This window comes from Trematomus bernacchii, unplaced genomic scaffold (assembly GCF_902827165.1).
Source record: "Trematomus bernacchii unplaced genomic scaffold, fTreBer1.1, whole genome shotgun sequence".
Lineage (NCBI taxonomy): Eukaryota > Metazoa > Chordata > Actinopteri > Perciformes > Nototheniidae > Trematomus > Trematomus bernacchii.
Genome location: NW_022988082.1, coordinates 1,483,265 through 1,498,935, shown reverse-complemented (window position 1 = coordinate 1,498,935; position 15,671 = coordinate 1,483,265). Strand labels below are relative to the sequence as shown.

Here is a 15,671-nt window from a genome sequence, read left to right as displayed (position 1 = left end):
CCCGTGTACGCAAATCTGACAGTTCAAGCTCTAGCCAATCAAACGGCGTGTATGCTGGGAGAGAAATACCGCAGGTCATTTCCTCATATTCCAAAAAATGGAGGAGAAATTAGCGGTAGCGAATCAATCACCCGGTGCTTTATGACCAGACCTACCGGGATATAAACCGGAGGAGCCAGGCATGGAGGGAGGTGGCAGAGACAGTGGTAGGTTTTCGCCTGTTTTGGGGAGTTTATATCCAGTTTACTTCGGGCTTTTTTGCTTCGTATGTCGCGGGCGGGAGATTCATGTGATTGGTTGCTCGCAAAAAATCCTCAAGCTTCAGATACGCCCACCTCCAAGATTTTTTTAACGCTGCTGTGGAGACGGCCCGTTCAGAAACACTGGCTTTTATTTTGAAAGGTATAACCGGAGGCCCGCACGTTCTCTTGTTAACGTGACGTGTGGAACGCATCACCGCAGCTGTTCTCAGCGTCACCGTGAGAGGAGACCGAGGAGATAGTCTGGTACCGTTACCGGGCCGGGATACCGTTAGTAAAGAATCATTTCCTTCCAGTTTAACGGAACAAAGCCTGGGTACCGGTTATCATGGGAAATATCCCTTGCCAGCGCGGGAACATCGGCCACGAAGAACACAGCTCATGTTTTGACGTAAATCAGGGAATATAACTGCTGACGGCGAAAACACAACACCACTCTCTCTCCATCTCCTCCATTTTGGTTGTCAGTGATGGAGCACATCCGGACGCCCAAGGTAACAACGCTCGGCATTTCTCCAGCAGGGACTTCACGTAACGTCCCTCCTCTGTCCTCGGCTGTGTTTCCTCTGGTGTGCCCTCTCGCTTAGCTTTTATTCAATGACGCGCCAGGTTCGTCCTTCTCTCTGCATCAGCTCTCCCCGCTCTGTCTCTGCTGAACCCCGCGGGCAGCTCCACAGTACCGGCTGTCTGTGAGGGACAGCCCCGGGAACACGTTCTTGTGTCCAGTTAATATTCTGCTTAACACATATTTACCAAACACATTGACGGTACACATTAAACCAATAACATTGTGTTCAACCTCTAAATTATTGACGTAACTCTAAACACAGCTGGCGCGTGTGGTGCTGTGGTTTTATGATGCTCATGTGCTCGTGCGCTGACATCAACAGGTTTTGTTTCTTATGCAATAGGAATGTGTGATCTATTATTCTGTCCTGTAATGGTGATACAAAACAACCATTTCCTCCTGTCTGCCAACCTCTTAAAGGCACAGAGGCCTCAAAGGACCATCCTCCCTGTTTCCACATTGTCTGATAGGCTTTATAAGGAACATTACTAATCATGTAATACACACATTCTCATAACTATGTCATGTGTGGCAACACTTACTGGATGACGTGTATTTTCAGGCACACTTAGATTTAGCTCAGTGAATGTTGTAATCTGATGAGTCATGGCAGAGGCTGTTGGGAGCTGCTATTGCAGTTAATAAACTATGTTGTGATTATGTGAGTGGAGAGACATATTTCCTATGTATTTGTCATGTTTAGATTTGTCTGTCTCTGATATTTTGCCTCTGGTAGGTGGAAAATGTGCGTCTCCTCGACCGGTCGTCAGGACAGAGAAAGGCCAGCATTGGGACTCTCTACCTCTCTGCCACGCACACCATCTTTGTAGAGAACAACCCAGAGACACGCAAGGAGTCTTGGGTGAGCAGGGAGCCCTGCGCGCCACACTCACAGTCACATCTCAGATTCTACGACGTGAATCCTGGCGTTCTTTCTTCATTTGCTGACTCCTATCCTTGTCTGAAAAAGGCTGTTTCAATGTAACTGAATAACCTGCTTAAAGAGGGGGTGGGGGACACTGCCCTGTCCCTCTGGACCTGACCAGATAAAATAGGCATCCAGCGGGGTCCGATTTCTCCCAGACTGTCTGCTGGGTTAAAAGGAACAAAGAAAGCAGATCCCTAATAGCTTGCGTTGAAAACTAGATAACTCAATAATGTGGCTTGTGTTGTTTTTTGTTTTTTGTATAGTGCTGATTGAAATTCCTTACTTGTGTACTTAATAAGATTAATTAAAAGCCTCATTAGTTATTAACAAAAGGAACCAATCGAGAAAGTGGAACATTGTCAATACTCTTTGTGTGTGTGTGTGTGTGTGTGTGTGTGTGTGTGTGTGTGTGTGTGTGTGTGTGTGTGTGTGTGTGTGTGTGTGTGTGTGTGTGTGTGTGTGTGTGTGTGTGTGTGTGTGTGTGTGTGTGTGTGTGTGTGTGTGTGTGTGTGTGTGTGTGTGTGTGTGTGTGTGTGTGGTGTGTGTGTGTGTGTGTGGTGTGTGTGTGTGTGTGTGTGTGTGTGTGTGTGTGTGTGTGTGTGTGTGTGTGTGTGTGTGTGTGTGTGTGTGTGTGTGTGTGTGTGTGTGTGTGTGTGTGTGTGTGTGTGTCAGGTGTTGCACAGTATGGTGAGCAGTGTGGAGAGGACCCCCACCATCCCCGCAGGAAGTCAGGTGATCCTGCGATGTAAAGACTTCCGGGTCTTCCAGATCCTTGTTCCACAGGAGAGAGACTGTTTGGATGTCCACACCTCATTGGTCAGATTGTCACGACCAGGTGCTTATGTGTTTGTGATTGGTTAAATGTGTTTTAAAGGGATTTCATAAACACAGACCCTGGAAAGCATGTTGTCAGGAGCAGGTGTGTTGGGGTCTTGTGTTCAGTGTGTGAAGATACTGATTTCAAGTTATTCTCCTCTCCTTTCCTCTCCTCCCCCTCTCCACTCCTCTCTCCTCTCCTCCCTCTCTCCTCCTCTCTCCCCCTCTCCTCTCCTCTCTCCCCCTCCACTCCTCCCCTCTCCTCTCCTCCTCTCTCCCCCTCTCCTCTCCTCCTCTACTCTCCTCCTCTCTCCCCCTCTCCTCTCCTCCTCTACTCTCTCCTCCCCCCCTCTCCTCCTCTCCCCTCTCTCCTCTCTCCTCTCCTCCTCTCCTCTCTCCTCTCCTCTCTCCCCCTCCTCTCCTCTCCTCCTCCTCTCCTCCTCTCCTCTCCTCCTCTCTCCTCTCCTCTCCTCCTCTCTCCTCTCCCCCTCCTCTCCTCTCTCCTCTACTCTCTCCTCCTCTCTCCTCTCCTCTCCTCTCCCCCTCCCCTCTCCTCTCTCTCTCAGAGAAGTACAGTGAGCTGTACTGCCTGTCCTTTAACCCCAATGTGAATAAAGAGGAGAGGCAGGAGTCGTGGAGCTTCATGGACCTGACGGCTGACTACAAGAGGATGGGACTTCCTAACAACCTGTGGGTTTCTACAGCGGCCAACAGTGAATACAGGGTCAGTGTGATTCTTAGCTTTAACTATGTGCTTTATTATAGTGTAGGAGATTAACAATGCGTCTCACATTAAACAGTACCTAAGCTCTACTATTTCCATAACTCTTATATACTTGTTAAAGTTGTTAAAGGTCCCATGTCATGGCCATTTCTACTGATCATAATTCCATTGTTGAGGTATACTAGAATAGATTTACATTGTTCAATTTTCCAAACTCACATTGGTTTCTCATACAGCATCTCTGTATAGTATGTGTATTCACTCTCTGTCCTAAACGGCTTGTTGGAGCTCCTGCCCCCCCCTCCCTGTGAGCCCACTGTGCTCTGATTGGTCAGCTCGCTGCTACGAGGAACTGACAGTGTGAGCTGGCTTACTGGTGTGGTTTCCGGCTTGCTGCGAGACAGCGAGACATCGCGAATGGACGCGGGAAGGGGGGGGGGCGTGCTGAGGGGGCTGCAGCAGCACTAAGCTTGTTCTTCTGGCTCCAGACTAACTAGGGTTCCCGTGGGGTCTTAACAAGTCTTACATTTGGATCATCAGAATTCAAGGCCTTAAAAAGTCTTAAATATGATCAAAAAAATAAGAAAGGTCTTAAAAAATGATGGGATTTGAAAGGTGCTTCTGTGTAGCGATCGCGTCTAAATGTGTTTTGGGGGAAATGTCCGGGCTGCAAAGTAACCTGTACGCTAAGAGCCTTTCAGTTCCCCCCAACCATTTGTATTGAAATAAATCAACATGGAACCATATATAATCACTAACTTTGCATCCGGCCCCTTTTCGGCGAACACCCAGCTAGTAACCTAGCAACCAAGCTTCAGCTAGCGGCAGTCAGAAACTCATGTATCTTCAAATCTACTTTCAAATAAATATGGTGAAGTGTAAGTTCAACCGTATTTGGTTTGAAAACATCGAATTTAGTGCTTGGTTGAAACCAGTGGAGGGGAACGTGTTTGAAGCTGAACTTCTTTTTTTTTTTATAGCGTTTTTTTGCAAATGTAGCGTTAGCTAGTGCAGCGTTAGCTAGTGCAGCGTTAGCTAGTGCAGCGTGCTCCCGCAACAACATCCGGGCGACGTGTGGGTCGACGTCAACCCTAAAAGCGGAAGTGCTGTAGACGCTAAATACCGTAGCTAAACACCAATCATACAACAGCAACGATGAAAGATTGTAGCCAAGGGAGCAGAGCTCAGAAGATAGCCACACACACACACACACACACACACACATACACACACACACACACACATACACATACACACACTTCTTCTTCTTTCATAGCAATTCTCCTTCATACTTTCTTGCTGTGAAATAAGTCTTAAATTCTATTTAAAGTGGTCTTAAAAAGTCTTAAATTGGAGTTGGTGAAACCTGCAGGAACGCTGCTAACTGTAAATCATACATGAATTTCATAATGCTGTTAGACTGCATAGAGTGTGCAGATAAAAGCTGATTCAGTTGTTTAATACATGCATGTTTTCTTTAAGAACAAATAGCTTCCCTGAAGGAGGAATTTGACCTTTTTGGAAAAACACATTCTTTTCTGTAACCACGAGAGTCATTCATGTCATAAACCATTATTATAAGTGTGGCATATAGATATGTATGGTTAATATCAAATCTGAGTTCAGGTTAGTGTAGGGTAAATCCAAATGTTCAGGGATTATATCCATAATATTGCCATAATGTCCAATTATTGCACATTATGATCCAACTTTGGCACAAACACTGTACTGAATGCCGAGAAACAGTCTGTTACATACCCCCTGTAAAATGACCACTTTAATGGTAAAATGGTTGTCAATATTGTAGTTTTTTGTTGTTGTCAACAACTGCCATAAAAACCCAAATCTAGGATGAATTGATCCTACTAACAGCTGTTATACGCTAGACAGTAATGTAAGTGTTACAGTATGTACATTGTTCCTCTGTGCCATAGGGCGTATTTTGTTCCATTCTTCAGTGAGCCACAGCATATACTATAAACAATTTCCCAATAAGGATCAATTTAGTATATCTAAACTAATATGTTGTCTTTGTTTATCATCATTTATGGTGGACAGGAACCACGTAACAGTTGGTAATCTGTATAATCTACAAAGTTAAAATATATGTTTCCCCCCCCAGGTGTGTGAAACGTACCCATCCGAGCTGTTTGTTCCAAAGTCGGCCACACCCCCCATCATTGTGGGTAGTGCCAGGTTCAGGAGCCGAGGACGATTTCCTGCTCTATCCTACTTCCACCAAGACACTCTGGTGTGTGTGCGCACACACACACACACACACACACACACACACACACACACACACCAACAGACTTTAAACAACAGAGTCATGAATGTAGTGAGGATCATATGCAGGGTGTTGTCTGCACCGGGTAACAGGGGCGCTGCGCCCTCTTACTCTCGGCGTGAGCCCTCATACCAACATTTCAAGTGATTCCAGAAAACAATATTTCTGTTCGTCAAAAACTGTATAATTACTCCAAAAATGTGAAAATCATGTCAAATAGACCGTCAGACGGCACAGACAGCAGAGGAGCTTGGAATAAATATGGGATGGATGTCCGGTGGGTCTGCCGGGGGACGAGTGGCAGGCAGCAGGCTTACACTCTAACTGTGATTTCTGAATTAGATAGTTTCTTTAACTGTCCTTTTTTCTGTAGAGGAAGTCAAGAAACCGTAAGCAGCTTTAAGACGTGAACAAACCATTATTTTCCACTTCGCTCTAATGCATTATTTCCCTGGAAAGTGGGCTTAATTTAGGCCGGTAGTGACGTTAGCGCCCTCATACAATATTCTTCTAGAAAAACCCCTGCATATGTTGCTGATGCAAAGGACTCAGTGGGAGTGTACTACAAAGTGTGTATTGTGGTGACATCACAGGCCGCAGTGTGTCGATGCAGCCAGCCTCTGTCCGGCTTCAGCGGCCGCTGTCAGGAGGATGAGGCCATGCTGCAGGCCCTGATGAAGGCCAACCCAGGAAGTGACTACATCTATGTGGTGGACACCAGGCCCAAGGTAACACACACACACACACACACACACACACACACACATATATACTTACAAATATACTGTGAGATTATAGATTGTTTGTGTGTGTTTGGGTACAGTTGAATGCCATGGCAAATCGCGCTGCAGGTAAAGGCTACGAGAATGAAGACCACTACACTAACATCAAGCTGCACTTCATCGGCATTGAAAATATTCACGTGATGAGGAGCAGCCAGCAGAAGATCATCGACGGTAAGAAGAGGAGCACCGTGTGCAGACTGAGGAGTTCTGTGTGAGGGTCACACAGAACTCTTCCTCTGATAGCATCTCTCACTACTTTCCTGTCTCCCTCTCTTCCATGCAGTGGGTGAGATGCGATTTCCATCCATGACTGACTTCCTGTATGGTCTGGAGAACTCTGGTTGGCTCAAACATATTAAAGCGATCCTGGATGCGGGTCTCTTCATAGCCAGGGTGTGTACACACGGCAGACTCACACACACGTTTCAGTGAGACAAATATCATCTGTGTAAAAAGTCATAAAACCCATTTTGTACTAAAACCAACAATCAATGAAGATCGTTTCTCTCTCTCTAGTGTCAGCTTTAATTCAGTATTTTATGAATATTTCAAACATAAATTGTCTTAAAGCAGCAATAGATTTACAGGAAAGTCAAAGCAAAGCAAAGTCCGGTCGTATGACAAAGAACGTGACAGTTGGTCATTAGGATACCTCGTTGTGGTGGGTGGAATTATGACTTTTTGCCAGAGACAGTTCTATGAGGTCTGTTTGGTGTATCAGGGCTTTGACCCGGCTTGGGGGGGTCCTGCTGTTGAGCTGCTCTCTGTCCCCTGCAGGCCGTGGCTGATGAAGGAATCAGTGTGTTGGTGCACTGCTCAGACGGCTGGGACCGCACCGCCCAGGCCTGCTCTGTGGCCAGTATACTGCTGGACCCTTACTACAGGACCATCAGAGGCCTCATGGTACACACACACACACACACACAGTACTTACAGCCTCTTGTTCTTACCTCTGATTTGATCCTCCTCTTGCTCCTCCTTTCCTCGCTGGCCTCCTTTGTATTTCCTCCTCTCCTCTCTCCCAGGTGCTGATAGAGAGGGACTGGGTTTCCTTCGGACACAAGTTCTCCCACAGGTAACTGTGGAAGTCGGACATAATCTGACCTTAACTGCATCATGTGTGTTTATTGTGTAAGACAAAAGGGTCAAAACAAGTCAAAATCACTTTTTCAATACTGGGATGAAAGCAGGTTCAGGCATCGGATGTGATGCCAATCCAACCGGGGTATTTGATCACATAGGTGCTACCTCTCTTTAAGTTGCAGTATTCATTATTATTATGATGATTATTTAAATTGAGGAGAACAGATAACAAACACTGTTAAACGGTTAATTACTTGTGAAATGATAATGTGACTAGTTCAATTACATTTTCTAAAAGCCCATTGGAGGTCATCAGAGCTCAAAGTGATGTCACTGCGATTATTTCATGAGGTCATCAAAAGGGCGTCCTGACCACTTCTTATCCAAGCTGGGGTGGAACATTTTGTTCAACATTTTGTAGCTTTAACAAGCACACAAATAATATAAATTCATTATAATTATACAATTACTGATTCATTATTTATTATATCATCCATCACAGACATCTGTAGACTGTTTTCTCTACATTTAAGCTCTGACTCACTCATGAAGAGATAACATTTGAGAAATGGTATTAATGAACATTTCAATCCTTTCTCTGCTCTCTTTGTTTCCTCCCTTCCTTCCTGTACCCGTCTGCTTTTCTACTGGAGGCACTGTACAGCACTGAACTTGAATATAACTTGATTTAGTGGAGAGAATGCAGTGTGTGTTGGGCAGTAAGATGGAGCTGTGTCCCTGCAGGTACGGCCACCTGGACGGAGATCCTAAAGAAGTGTCTCCTGTCATTGATCAGTTTGTGGAGTGTGTGTGGCAGCTGTCCGAGCAGTTCCCCTGTGCCTTCGAGTTCAACGAGCGCTTCCTCGTCGCCATACACACACACATCTACTCCTGTCAGTACGGGACCTTCTTGGGCAACTGCCAGAAGGAGCGCAGGGATATGAGGTAGGACTGAAACACACACGGTCGCTTGTATTGGACTGTGTGCAGAGACCAGCACAGTGTGCAGAGTTCTGATGAATGACCCTGTGCTTGTGGTACTTTGAAGTGTTCCATCACTTTATTACTATTATGCTAACTTTTACCAATTATTTTCCAAAACTGCATCAGTTATAGTCCCACTGCAGTTTGTCAAGGACTTAGCAAAATTGTCTTCACGTGGGCTGCGTGTCACTTCTCTTATTTCTCATTTCCTCGCTCCTCGGTCTCGGTATCACCGGAAGTTGATTTGTCTGCGCCATCTTGAGTAGCGTCCCAGTGGCCTTATTTGTGCCGGAGGAGCGAGGAGCGATAATCGAGGAACTACCAGACCATCCTCCGGTGAAATCCTCATACACTCGCCCCGCCCCCTTACTGTGTATCGCTCACTGATTGGACGATGCAGCTGTGCGGCGTCATCACAAACGGACGTCGCTTCACGTGACGCTCCGGAGGAAAGGACGTCCCATTGCTCTTAAAAACTCATTTCCCTGCTTCTCGTGGTTTCCTTGCGTCTCTCCATGCTTCCCTGGTGGGAGGGACGCAAGTGAGGGATGCAAGTGAGGGACGCAAGGAAACCATTTAACCGAAGTGACACGCACCCATGTCCATCACTCACATCTTTATTATGATGTGTATTATGTAGTTCCACTGCAGTCCCATCAGGATGCATGCTGTCAGGACAGTAACAGATCATTGGTGTGGTTGCTTTGGTTATCCTAAATTAACTTCTGCCACACTGGACTGGCAACAACATTGAGGGGAGTTTTCATTTTGTCAGTGCTGACCCTCACATTTTGCCTGGGGGATCTTGAAGATCCAGATCCAGTTTCCCTCAGCTCCCTTGTCTGTTACAGCAAAGAGTGAGTGCTGCATTTGAGAAGGTGTCATGGTTTTGTAACATTGCTGTGTGCTGTGGACAGGCTTGGAGAGCGGACTCACTCCGTTTGGCCCGAGCTGTGGAAGGAGCGGGCCCAGTACACCAACCCTCTGTACCGGGCTGAGCAGAGCCAGAGCCAGGGGGTCCTGAGGCCCAACACCACCCCCTACTGCTTCAAGTGAGTCCCTGCACACGTACACACGGTCATTTTTATTTTGTTGGTCCTACTTCTTTACTTTCTTCAACCCTAGCAACTCGCTGTCAGTCAAACATAATCTCCTAGGAAATGATTGTGAAGAAAAACATTGGCAAAAAACACGTTATTTTCTCCTTGTCACTCGTCTCAGGATGTGGAAGGGTCTCTATAACCACGCAGAGAAATCCACGCCTCCTCGTCAGTCACCTGCTGACTTCCTGTCTACTGTGAGGGAAGAGTCCCAGCAGCTGGAGGAGGAGCTGGCCAATCAGCAGGAGGTACCGCCGGGAGGAACCCCCCACCATCACCTGGGCTTCAGACAAGGCATACAACACACTAGCACACACCCCCAACATGCATCACTGCAAAATGAAGCTCTAAGGTCTGTGATCCCGTCTGCCCTCATCAGAGCAGAGTTTATCCTCAGTGAGTCACACACAGAGCCACACTGGCCTGTGGCCCCCCCGCTACCATCCCTGACAAAAACAGAAGCAAAATGGAACTCATCAAAATTCTCTTGAGAGGCCTCTCAACACTCTAATTTCCCCTCCTCGACTCCCCTCCTCGACTCCTATCCTCGTGACTTAGTCCCGCCCACAGGAGATGCGAGCGGAGGAGTCGAGGAGGGGAGCCGAGGAGAGAGGAGGGGAAGCAGCAGGCGGTTAGAGCGGTCATTTTAAAGAGACGTCCATTAATGATGACAGGAGGCACAGCAGCCCTCTGTCTGATGGACAGATGTGTTCATGATGACTTATATATTTACTTTTAATTCACAGTGCGGTATAATGAGACAATAACAGGCTACAGATGCGGACATATACACATATATTTATATAAATATATACAATTTCAGAATCAAACAAGTATGAGAGCACTCTCATAATAACGTAACACAATCAGAGACTGGATATATCCCCCCCCCCCCCTCTCTCTGGTCACTGAAATGGGGAATTGAAATGACGGGCCAAAAGTTGTATTTACAAGTATTAAAAGTAAGCATAGGACACCAAACCAACTGAGACCCGTCTGTCCGTCGCATCTACGCACACACACACATGCACCTACACACTGTACCACACACACACCTACACACTGTACCACACACGCACCTACACACTGTACCACACACGCACCTACACACTGTACCACACACGCACCTACACACTGTACCACACACGCACCTACACACTGTACCACACCCCTACACACTGTACCACACACGCACCTACACACTGTCCACCACCACCTACACTGTACCACACCCCCTACACACTGTACCACACACGCACCTACACACTGTACCACACGCACCTACACACTGTACCACACACGCACCTACACACTGTACAACACGCACCTACACACTGTACCACACACACCTACACACTGTACCACACACGCACCTACACACTGTACAACACGCACCTACACACTGTACCACACACGCACCTACACACTGTACCACACACGCACCTACACACTGTACCACACACGCACCTACACACTGTACCACACACGCACCTACACACTGTACCACACACGCACCTACACACTGTACAACACGCACCTACACACTGTACCACACACGCACCTACACACTGTACCACACACGCACCTACACACTGTACCACACACCTCCCTACACACTGTACCACACACGCACCTACACACTGTACCACACACACACCTACACACTGTACCACACACGCACCTACACACTGTACCACACGCACCTACACACTGTACCACACACTCACCTACACACTGTACCACACACGCACCTACACACTGTACCACACACTCACCTACACACTGTACCACACACTCACCTACACACTGTACCACACACTCACCTACACACTGTACCACACACGCACCTACACACTGTACCACACACTACCCCTACACCTGTACCACACACGCACCTACACACACTGTACACACACGCACCTACACACTGTACCACACACGCACCTACACACTGTACCACACGCACCTACACACTGTACCACACACGCCCTACCACACTTTACCAACACCTACACCTACCTACACACTGTACCACACACACCTACACACTGTACCACACACGCACCTACACACTGTACCACACACACCTACACACTGTACCACACACGCACCTACACACTGTACCACACACACACCTACACACTGTACCACACACGCACCTACACACTGTACCACACACGCACCTACACACTGTACCACACACCACCTACACACTGTACCACACACGCACCTACACACTGTACCACACACGCACCTACACACTGTACCACACACGCACCTACACACTGTACCACACACACCTACACACTGTACACACACACACCTACACACTGTACCACACACGCACCTACACACTGTACACACGCACCTACACACACTGTACCACACACGCACCTACACACTGTACCACACGCACCACACACACCTACACTGTACCACACACACCTACACACTGTACCACACACGCACCTACACACTGTACCACACGCACCTACACACTGTACAACACGCACCTACACACTGTACCACACACGCACCTACACACTGTACACACACGCACCTACACACTGTACCACACACCTACACACTGTACCACACACACCTACACACTGTACCACACACCTACACACTGTACCACACACACCTACACACTGTACCACACGCACCTACACACTGTACAACACACACCTACACACTGTACCACACACACACCTACACACTGTACCACACACACCTACACACTGTACCACACACCTACACACTGTACAACACGCACCTACACACTGTACCACACACACCTACACACTGTACCACACGCACCTACACACTGTACCACACACACCTACACACTGTACCACACACGCACCTACACACTGTACCACACACCACCTACACACTGTACCACACACACCTACACACTGTACCACACACCACCTACACACTGTACCACACACACCTACACACTGTACCACACACGCACCTACACACTGTACCACACGCACCTACACACTGTACCACACGCACCTACACACTGTACCACACCACACGCACCTTACAACACTGTGTACCAACACACGCACCGTACACACTGTACAACACCACACCTACACCACTGTACCACAACACCTCACACTGTACCAACACACACACCTACACACTGCTACCACACACGCACCTACACACATGTACCACACACAACCTACACACTGTTACCACCACACGCCACCTACACACTGTACCACAACACGCACCTACACAACTGTACCACACACGCAACCTACACACTGTACCACACACGCACCTACACAACTGTTACCACCAACACACCTACCACACTGTACCACACCCCACACCTTACACACTGTACCACACACACGCACCTACACACTGTACCACACACGCACCTACACACTGTACCACACACACCTACACACTGTACCACACACACCTACACACTGTACAACACGCACCTACAGCTCCTAAAGCATATAATATAATCAGGCTACAGCCGTTGTGTATTTTATTATGTGAAGCACTAAATGGTCTTAGAAAAATATGGACTCTTTGTTTGTAGATATCTACTAAACTACAGCAAACAAATACAGAGAGTAATGTAGGCCTGTTATACTGAGTGATATATATTATACACACTGCTCTGCTTTCTGCACGGACCTCACAGCTGTTCTCACTGTAAACATCGCGTCACGATGAAAGCAGTTACTAAAATAATATCCAGGGGATGCATGCAGAGCTGTCATTGGCTGAGATAAGTCCGGCCGTGCGTCACGCCTCCACCGTTCCCGGAAATGCATCCGCGGAGAAGCCGTGGAGGACCCATCAGTGTCTCCTCGGTTATAGCTCCTCCAGAGAGCCTCCTCGATGCTCAGTCCTCGATGTGCATTTAGAGAAATTAGATGTCCTTCAACATGGCACGCTGAAATCCATTTCCGGGTCACTACCGGAGGACCGAGGAGTCGAGGAGGGGAAATGTAAGAATTGAGAAGCCTCTTTAGTGTCAACTGTTCACCAACAAGCCCCAACTCGGCTTTGGGAATTTGCAACTGAATAAGTTACAGATCTAAAAAAGGAGAGACCAGGAACCCAGTACTGCCCCTGCTTCCTGCCACACACCGACAAACAGAGGCCCACTGGTCTACAGTGAGAGAGGAGTCTCTGGTCCACTGTCAGACGGCCTCACAGGTTTAAATAACAGTAGAGAAGTATCCACATTCATCTGCCTTATGTGAGCAGTGTGTGGAGACATCACAAGTTTGGGAAACATAACCGTGATTAACCTCCAGCGCACACACTTCTGGATCTTCAATGAGCAAAAAGAGCGTGATGGTATTTAAAGACTAACACGTTAGTTTCATTTTTTTGTAGAACAACATATCAGACACAAATAATAATGAAGCATATTTAAACTTGTTAAAACATGTCTCCGGGGAACCTCAGTGTATTCCTTTCTGCTGCTAATCTGTCAGGATTTCCCAGGATTCAGTTTGCTCTTATCTGTCCAACTGAAGTTCAGCCACCCCCCCCCCCCCCCCCCCCCCCCCCCCCCCCCCCCCCAACACAGTGAGAGAGGAGATGGTTTTCATCGTTATGGAGATGTATGGGGGAGGGGCTGTTGAATTTAAGTGTGTGTTGTTCTCCTGCCTCTGCAGAGGATAGCAGCCCTGACCGGGGAGCCAATCACGTGGGAGAAGGTTCTGAGGAGGAGGACTAGCCGCCCACGGCCCCCCCACTGCGGGCCGGACCCGCCGTGTTTTATACAGACCCAACCAGCAGCCCTGCACAGGAGCCCCCCCCCACCCCGCAGGATCTCCCTCTGCAGCAGACCTGGGGTCGGGAGTCGCCGTCTTCTTCACTGCTGCCTGAGAGGACAGAGACCCTGGTGCCTGGCTGGAGGGGGGACTTTTCTTACGGTAGTTCCTTAAATGATTGAGTCCAGCTGGTGGGGGGGGCAGAATGTGACGAGTTAAACTAGTTAAACATGGCTGCTGACAGCTGGATTGATGTCTCGTCTTCAAACTGTAGTTGGTGTCTTTAGAGTCTCAGTGAGTTAGACACTGTCTGACCGAGGCACTGGAGACATTTCTTCTGACTGTTTTAATTTATTTTTTTCTTGCTAGCCAGAAAGGCTGTTTTTTATTTCTGTCATTTGTACTTTTTTTAAAGGAATCAACATTACTGCTGTGAGTTGGATAGATGTGACATGAGTCCAGACTGAACCAGTCCGAAGAACACATAGGAGAACAAACATGAACTTGGGTCATTTTAAGGGCGTCATTTCAACAAATACATCCTTTGCTATATGACAGATTTACTGAATGATTTATTATCATTGTTTGTGTGTGTGTGTGTGTGTGTGTGTGTGTGTGTGTGTGTGTGTGTGTGTGTGTGTGTGTGTGTGTGTGTGTGTGTGTGTGTGTGTGTGTGTGTGTGTGTGTGTGTGTGTGTGTGTGTGTGTGTGTGTGTGTGTGTGTGTGTGTGTGTGTGTGTGTGTGTGTGTGTGTGTGTGTGTGTGTGTGTGTGTGTGTGTGTGTAGTGTGTGTGTGTGGTGTGTGGTGTGTGTGTGTGTGGGTGTGTGTTGTGTGGTGTGTGTGTGTGTGTGTGTGTGTGTGTGTGTGTGTGTGTGTGTGTGTGTGTGTGTGGCACTAGTAAAGTAGGACAGTCAGAGACTCCCATCCATAACAGTTTCTCTGATTTGAATTAGATCCATCAGATTCAGGTTTCCAGTGAGTGTGAGAAATAGCATCTGCTCAGTAAATTGCAGATGTTCTGTTGTGTAGACTCAACACTGGGGGTCAATAAGCAGGCAAATTATTTTCCCCATGGTCCATTTTCCTGCTCAAAAACCTTTCACTCCATAAAACACATCTCTGCCACTGCCTCTGTCAGTATTTAGAAACCAGAGTTCAAAATATATAAAATCCTCCGAAAGCTAAATAACCAGTTTGCAGTGGCAGCCATAATGAAACAAAGGAGAGTGGAACAGGAAGTGCACATGGTTTACAGTGTGAATGTTTTGAACCAGTTTGAACTAGTTGTTACCAGGAAGAGCAATCAAAAAAATCTGAACAAAAACATGTTTATTTATTTATGGCCTTTTATTCTTATGTTTCAGTGTACT

The 15,671-nt window shown here is 47.3% G+C and overlaps 1 protein-coding gene across 1 annotated transcript; it reads left to right on the top strand.

Annotated features, from left to right (window-relative positions):
- The first annotated feature begins 427 nt into the window (after positions 1 to 427).
- mtmr7b (myotubularin related protein 7b) lies at positions 428 to 14,949 on the top strand. Its single transcript, XM_034120943.1, has 14 exons — positions 428 to 754; positions 1,565 to 1,690; positions 2,429 to 2,591; positions 3,139 to 3,296; positions 5,419 to 5,547; positions 6,177 to 6,311; positions 6,407 to 6,539; positions 6,652 to 6,761; positions 7,146 to 7,271; positions 7,394 to 7,443; positions 8,196 to 8,396; positions 9,353 to 9,487; positions 9,657 to 9,829; positions 14,203 to 14,949. The coding sequence occupies exons 1-14, from the start codon at positions 731 to 733 to the stop codon at positions 14,262 to 14,264; spliced, it is 1,725 nt and encodes a 574-aa protein (XP_033976834.1). The 5' UTR covers positions 428 to 730; the 3' UTR covers positions 14,265 to 14,949.
- Positions 14,950 to 15,671: the final 722 nt, after the last annotated feature.

Coding starts and splice junctions, on each gene's coding strand:
- mtmr7b (XM_034120943.1), top strand. CDS start 731: ATGGAGCACATCCGGACGCCCAAG. Junction 2,592..3,138: donor GGTCAGATTGTCACGACCAG/GTGCTTATGTGT, acceptor TCTCTCTCTCAG/AGAAGTACAGTGAGCTGTAC. Junction 7,272..7,393: donor GGACCATCAGAGGCCTCATG/GTACACACACAC, acceptor CCTCTCTCCCAG/GTGCTGATAGAGAGGGACTG.